Source organism: Chiloscyllium plagiosum, chromosome 45, assembly GCF_004010195.1.
Source record: "Chiloscyllium plagiosum isolate BGI_BamShark_2017 chromosome 45, ASM401019v2, whole genome shotgun sequence".
In the NCBI taxonomy this organism is placed as follows: domain Eukaryota; kingdom Metazoa; phylum Chordata; class Chondrichthyes; order Orectolobiformes; family Hemiscylliidae; genus Chiloscyllium; species Chiloscyllium plagiosum.
In genome coordinates this window covers 1,085,203-1,092,579 of record NC_057754.1, presented here as the reverse complement: position 1 = coordinate 1,092,579, position 7,377 = coordinate 1,085,203, and the positions used below count along the sequence as shown (strand labels likewise).

The 7,377-nt window shown below is 51.7% G+C and overlaps 1 protein-coding gene across 1 annotated transcript in view; it reads right to left on the bottom strand.

The window, feature by feature from the left end:
• The window catches only part of LOC122543796 (histone acetyltransferase KAT5-like), a 16,908-nt gene extending 9,890 nt beyond the window's left edge, over window positions 1-7,018 (bottom strand). Inside the window, exon 1 of the mRNA XM_043682576.1 lies at window positions 6,784-7,018. Coding sequence (XP_043538511.1) covers window positions 6,784-6,850 — 67 coding nt within the window. The 5' untranslated portion in view covers window positions 6,851-7,018. The remainder of the gene's footprint in view (window positions 1-6,783) is intronic.
• Window positions 7,019-7,377: the final 359 nt, after the last annotated feature.

Here is a 7,377-nt window from a genome sequence, read left to right as displayed (position 1 = left end):
GAAAAACTAAGCACTCCTGCATTTAGGTGGTAGTGTGGGGGTTAAGAAGAGAAAAAGAAAAAAAAAGAAAAAAGAAAAAAAAACAAACAGGAGTGTTTGCCCTTTGATGTGAAGGGCAGTGTTTGTCACTGGCCACCCGGGTGTTTGCCTATTATGAGTGTAAGTGCAAGGACTCACCTTGAAGGGGACTATCCCTGGACTAGCTGCCCTACAGAGAGGAGAGAGAGAGGAGAGAGAGAGGAGAGAGAGAGGAGAGAGAGAGGAGAGAGAGAGGAGAGAGAGAGGAGAGAGAGGCTTCAAACATATTGGAATGTTGTGGCGGGTGCAATGGAGAGGATTTTGGGTGTAAGGGTGGAGAAGGACCCTATCTCTCTCCTTCTGGGCCTGCCCATTGTATTTCCTCTGGACACGCATAACAAAAATCCTTTTCAATATTCTCACGTTCTGTGCAAGAAAGAATATCTTGCTAGGTTGGGTACCCGAAACCCCCCCAGGCCTGCCGGGTTGGCGGAAGATTGTTATGAAGCATATTCCCCTGGACTTTCTCACAAATACGGTACACCACAAAACTGAGAATTTTTACACAGACATGACAGCCCTTTGGGGAATACCCTGACACAGATTTATCTGCCACACTAACAAGGGCTTTTCTATAGCCATAACGATTGGGTTTTACGAGTCCAATATCCAGAGAGGAGGAACTGTGAACATGAGCGTTTTGTTTGGCTGGGCTGAGTTATTACTATTTTTTAGTATGTTGTTGGTTATTTATTTAAATAGCCAGTTTGGGTTTTTTCTGAATCCTATATATGTTTATACATTTGTACATGAGGGTAGATTGGGGGTTTTTTTGCACTGTTTTGAATTGTATTGTACTTGTTGTAATATTAAAAAATCTATTTTTTCAATATAAATATACTTTTAAAAAAGGGAAGAGGTTAACCAGAGTAAGTGGAGGGCCCAAGGAGACCATCCGTGTGTGAAGCCCCAGGATGTTGGAAGCTGTTGAATTAATATTTCTCTTCAGTCTTCACTCTGGAAAAGAACAACTAAGAAACTGAATTCAGGAAAAGGACCTGGTGGGGAACCTGCACAGTTTGACACAGGAAACGGGGAGATATTGGAGGCTGTCGGGTTTAAAAACAGACAAATCCCCTGGCCCAGATGAATTGCATCCCAGGTTGCTACGGGAGGTGAGGCGGGAAATTGAAGGGGCTCTGACACAAGGTTTTAAATTCTCTCTGGCCACGGGAGAAGTGTCAGAGGATTGGAGGATGGCTAATGTGGTTCCTCTTTTCAAGAAAGGTGGGGAGTCTCATATCAGTGGTAGGGAAACTATTGGAGAAAATTCTGAAGGAGCGAATTAATATCCACTTGGAAAGGCCTGGGTTAATTAGGGAGAGTCAGCATGGTTTTGTCAGAGGGAGGTCATACCTAACAAATTGGTTTGAATGTTTTGAAAACATGACCAAGTGTGTGGATGAGGGAAGTTCAGTTGATGCAGTTTAAATGGATTTTAGTAAAGCTTTTGACAAAGTGGGAGACTGAGGTTAAAGCACATAGAATTGTGGGAAACTTAGTGAGATGGATCAGAAACTGGCTTCGTAATGGGACACAAAGGGTGGTGGGAGAAGGGTGTTTGAGTAACTGGAGGCTGGTGTCTAGCAGTGTACCACAGGGATCAGCATTGGGACCCTTACTGTTTGTTTGATATATATATAAATTAAAATGTTGGGGGAATGTTAAACAAGTTTGCAGACAGCACTAAGATTGGTAGGGTGATGAAGGGAAGAAGATGGTTATAGGTTACAGGGAGATATGGGCAGATGGTTAGAGCAGTGACAGATGGTAGCTAACCCTGAGAAGTGCAAAGTGATGCACTTTGGAAGAGGAAACAAGATGAGGGAGGACTTAATGAATGGCAGGACATTGGGTTGCTTAGAGGAACAGAGGGAATCTCCGGGTAATTATTCCCAGATCGCTGAGGTCACTGAGCACAGGAATAGGATAGTTAAGGCGGCAGCACATTCCTGCAGATGCTGGAATCTGTACTGAAAACCATAACTGCTGGAGATCACAGCAGGTCAGACAGCATCCATGGAGAGAGAGCAAGCTAATGTTTCGAATGCAGAACACTCTTTGTCAGAGCTGAAGTGAGGTGTGGAGGGGGTAGCGTTTATGCTATTGTTTGGGGGGTGGGAGTTATTGTGGGGTATGGTGCTGATGGAGAAAAAAGTGTTGATAGTTGAGATTAAGTAATCGGAATGCGCGAGTGGCAGAACGGTGTGCCTCCTGCCAGACTTGAATGTCAGACAATCCCTCTGGAGTGGGAGGAGGGGAGAGAGGAGATGATAAGCTAAAAGAAAGGGAAGGAACAGGTTCACAATTTGAAGGTGTTGAACTCAGTATTGAACGAAGAGGGCTGTTACGTGCCTAGCCTGAAGGTGAGATGTTATTGCTCCAATTTGCTGTGAGTCACTGGAACACTGCAGCATGCCGAGGACAGAGAAGTGGGCATGTGAGCAGGACGCGGTGCTCAAGTCACCGGCTATGGGAAGTTTGGGGTCCTGCTTGAACACAGATCAGTGGTGTTTTGGAAAGCAGTCACCCAGTCTACGCTAGGTTTCTCCAATGTAGAGTTAGCCACATTGGGTGCAAGGAATACAATCCACCAGATTGGAGGAGGTCCAAGTGAAAAGCTGCTTCACCTGGAAAGAATGTTTTGGCCTTGGATGGCGAACAGGGAGGAGGGGAAGGGACAGGTAGTGCACCTTTTGCGGTTACATGGGAAGGGGATGGTGGTGTCAGTGATTGTGCAGTGGACTAGGGTGTCCCAGAGGGAATGGTCGCTGCGAAACGCAGACAGGGGGAGTAAGGGGAAGATGTGTTTGGTGGTGGTGTCTGAAATGGTGGATGATGATCCTTTGAATGCAGGATGAACACTGAGGACAAGGGGAATCTGATCAACCTGTTGGGAGCGATGGGAATGGGCAAGGGTGGAAGCACGGGTGATAGGTCGGATACGGTTGAGAGCCCTGTCAACCACAGTGGGTCACGGAAGAAGCAAGCCAAGGCAGCAGGCACTGTGCTGGAAGGTGGCACCATCCAAACAGATACGGTGTTGGTGAAGGAACTGGGAGAATGGGATGGAGGTGGGAACAGCTGTCGTGAAGGTAGCTATGGGGAATCATTAACTTAGTAGTGCATGGTGGTGGATAGTTTATTCCTCAAAATGGAGACAGAAAGGAAGGCAAGTGTCAGAGATGGACAATTTGAAAGTTATCGAGGGGTGGCAATTGGAGGCAAAATAAATAAACATTTCAAGGTCCTGGAAGGAGCATGAAGTGGCACTGAAGCAGTTGTTGATGTACTGAGAAAAAGAGTTATGGGAGGAAGCCAGTGTAAGACTGGAACCAGGATTGTTCCACATCCCCCAGAAACAGGCAGGCAAAAATGGGACCCATACAGGTGCCCATAGCCACTCCTTGGACTTGGCAGAAGTGAGGTGATTTAAAGGAGAAATTATTCAGGGACAGAACAAGTTCAGGAATGCAGAGGAGGGTGGTGATGGATGGGGATCGTTCAGTCTCTGGTCAAGGCAGAGGCCGAGAGTTCTCAGAGCGTCCTGGTGGCGAATGGAGGTATAGAGGGATTGGATATCCTCAGTGAACAGGAGGCAGTTCGGGCCAGGGAACTGGAAATTGTCAATATGGCAGAGGGCATCAGAGGAATCGCGGATGTAGGGGGGCAGGTTCTGGACAAGTGGAGAGAGGATGGAGCCAAGGTAGGAAGAAATGAGCTCGGTGGGGCAGGAACAGGCTGATACGATGGGCCAACCGGGGCAGGCTGGTTTGTGGATTTTGGGAAGTCATCTAGAATTAAAATGTTAGCTTGTTCTTTCTCCCCTGTGCTCTCCAGCATTTATAGTTAAGGTGGCATGTGGGACACTTGCTTTCATCAGTCATGGCTTAGAGCATAACAGCAAGGAGGTGATGTTGGAGCAATACGGAGCGTTAGTTAGACCCCAGCTGGAGTACTGTGCGCAGTTCTGGTTGCCTCCCTACAGGAAGGATGTGATAGTGTTAGAGGGGTCCAGAGGAGGTTCACCAGGATGTTGCCTGGGATGGAGAAATTGAGCTATAAGGAGAAACGATTGTTATCTTTAGAGACAGCAGACTGAGGGGGGACATGATTGAGCTGGATAAGATTATGAGGGGTATGGACAGGTTGAATATCGAGCAGCTGTTCCCCTTGGTTGAGGGGTCAATCACAAGAGGGCATAGTTTTAGGGTGGAAGGGAGGAGGTATTACACCACAGCAGTTCCAGTGGGGCAGCACCCCTCAAGACCAGGAGCAGCTTTTGCACCCCGTGGATCCAGGGAGATCCAGTGGGGGCACCCAGAAACAAGAAAATCCATTGGGAACGTCACTCATGGCCTGGAGAAGGTACTGCATTTTGAGAGATCCAATGGGAGCTCCACCAACCCTACCGCGTCCTGGAGGAGATTTCACGTTTGGGGATTTCCAATGGGAGCCTGCACCCCGGATCCTGGAGGAAGTGCTGCACTCTCTCACGATCCAAATGGAGACCTCTACACAACATGGAGGAAGTATCACATCCAGGGAGTTATAATGAGAGCAACCCCACTGTGTACTGGAGGAGATATCACTCCTTAGCTCTCAGGTGCAGAGAATGGGAGCATCCCCCCCAATGGCCTGGAGGAGGCAGCGCACTCAGTATTATCAACAGGAGCACACCCCAATCACCTGGAAGAGGCAGTGCAAACAGGTATTCCAACAGGAGCACCCCCACCATGGCCTGCAGAAGGGAGCACCATCAGGTATTTCCAACAGAACTGTACCCCTAGTGGCCAAGAGGAAGTACTGCCCTCAGGTATTTCCAATGGGAGTGCCCCCCCCCCCCAATGACTTGGAGGAGGTACTGCACGCAGGTATTTCCAATGGGAGCACTCCCCACTGGCTGTAGGAGGGACAGCCCTCAGATATTTCCAGGGGCAGCACCACCAATGGCCGGGATGAGGTAACGCACACGAGTATTTCCAGTGGGAGCGCCCCCCCAGTGCCCTGGAGGTAACACACACACACACACACACACACACGAGTATTCCCAATGGCAGCGCCCCCAATGCACTGGAGGAGGTAACGCCAAGAGGTAACACACACACACACACACACACACACACACACGAGTATTCCCAATGGCAGCGCCCCCAATGCACTGGAGGAGGTAACGCACACGAGTATTCCCATTGGCAGCGCCCCCAGTGCACTGGAGGAGGTAACGCACACGAGTATTCCCAATGGCAGCGCCCCCAGTGCACTGGAGGAGGTAACGCACACGAGTATTCCCATTGGCAGCGCCCCCAGTGCACTGGAGGAGGTAACGCACACGAGTATTTTCCATGGCAGCGCCCCCAATGCACTGGAGGAGGTAACGCACACGTGTATTTCCAATGGGAGTGCCCCCCAATGCCCTGGAGGAGGTAACGCACACGAGTATTTCCAATGGGAGCGACCCCAAATGCCCTGGAGGTAATGCACACGAGTATTTCCAATGGCAGCGCCCCCCAAATGCCCTGGAGGTAATGCACACGAGTATTCCCAATGGCAGCGCCACCTAATGCCCTGGAGGAGGTAACACACGAGTATTTCCAATGGGAGCACCCCCCAATGCCCTGGAGGTAACACACACGAGTATTTCCAATGGCAGCGCCCCCAATGCACTGGAGGAGGTAACACACACGAGTATTTCCAATGGCAGCGCCCCCAATGCACTGGAGGAGGTATCGCACACGAGTATTTCCAATGGCAGCGCCCCCCAAATGCCCAGGAGGTAATGCACACGAGTATTTCCAATGGGAGCACCCCCCAATGCCCTGGAGGAGGTAACGCACACGAGTATTCCCAATGGGAGCGCCCCCAATGCCCTGGAGGAGGTAACGCACACGAGTATTCCCAATGGCAGCGCCCACCAATGCCCTGGAGGAGGTAACGCACACGAGTATTCCCAATGGCAGCGCCACCTAATGCCCTGGAGGAGGTAACGCACACGAGTATTCCCAATGGGAGCGCCCCCCAATGCCCTGGAGGTAACGCACACGAGTATTTCCAATGGGAGCACCCCCCAATGCCCTGGAGGAGGTGACACACACGAGTATTTCCAATGGGAGCGCCCCCCAATGCCCTGGAGGAGGTAACACACACGAGTATTCCCAATGGCAGCGCCACCTAATGCACTGGAGGAGGTAACACACACGAGTATCTCCAATGGCAGCGCCCCCCACTGGAGGAGGTAACGCACACGAGTATTCCCAATGGGAGCGCCCCCCAATGCCCTGGAGGTAACGCACACGAGTATTTCCAATGGGAGCACCCCCCAATGCCCTGGAGGAGGTGACACACACGAGTATTTCCAATGGGAGCGCCCCCCAATGCCCTGGAGGAGGTAACACACACGAGTATTCCCAATGGCAGCGCCACCTAATGCCCTGGAGGAGGTAACGCACACGAGTATTCCCAATGGGAGCGCCCCCCAATGCCCTGGAAGTAACGCACACGAGTATTCCCAATGGGAGCGCCCCCCAATGCCCTGGAGGAGGTGACACACACGAGTATTCCCAATGGCAGCGCCCCCCAATGCCCTGGAGGTAACGCACACGAGTATTCCCAATGGCAGCGCCCCCCAATGCCCTGGAGGAGGTACTGCACGCCCTCATGGCCTTGCCGTGAGGCGGCACACACCCCGCCATGTCGGGTACTCACGCCACTCGTCCTCATTCTCCTGGTTCCTCCGGAGGACGGGGAGGCGGCATCCTTCGATCACCTCCATCGCGGGCGGGGGCCCGGGCCCGGGCGGGGGGGGAGTGTGACACCGGGAGACGGGGATAGAGCCGCCGCCGCTCTCTGTCTGTCTCCTCCCCCCCCCACCGCCCCCCGGGGTCTCCCGGCCGCGGGACCGCGGGGCGGTTTCTCTATTTAGTTTTGTTAAAGCGTGTGGGGGGGAGGGGGGTTATTTTTCACCGACTCCGCGCCGCCGCCATCTTGTCTTCTCGGGGTCCTTCCGGTCGCCGAGGTGCCCGCCGCACCGCCTGCTCCCCCAGGGGGAGGGGGAAAAAAAACACATACAGGACAAAATAAATCAACACGGACAGTGCCCAGGGACAGCAGCCCCCAGGGGAAGGTACTATCACCCCCCACACTGAGAGGGGAGGAGGTCAACCTGACCATTTAAAACCTCCCACCATTTACCCCGCACTTTAACCAAGGAGGGGCTTATAGCTGTCTATCCCTGTGCCTGACTGCAGCAAGACATCCACAAACTCGATTATTATCATTAATATAATTAATATCCCCCTC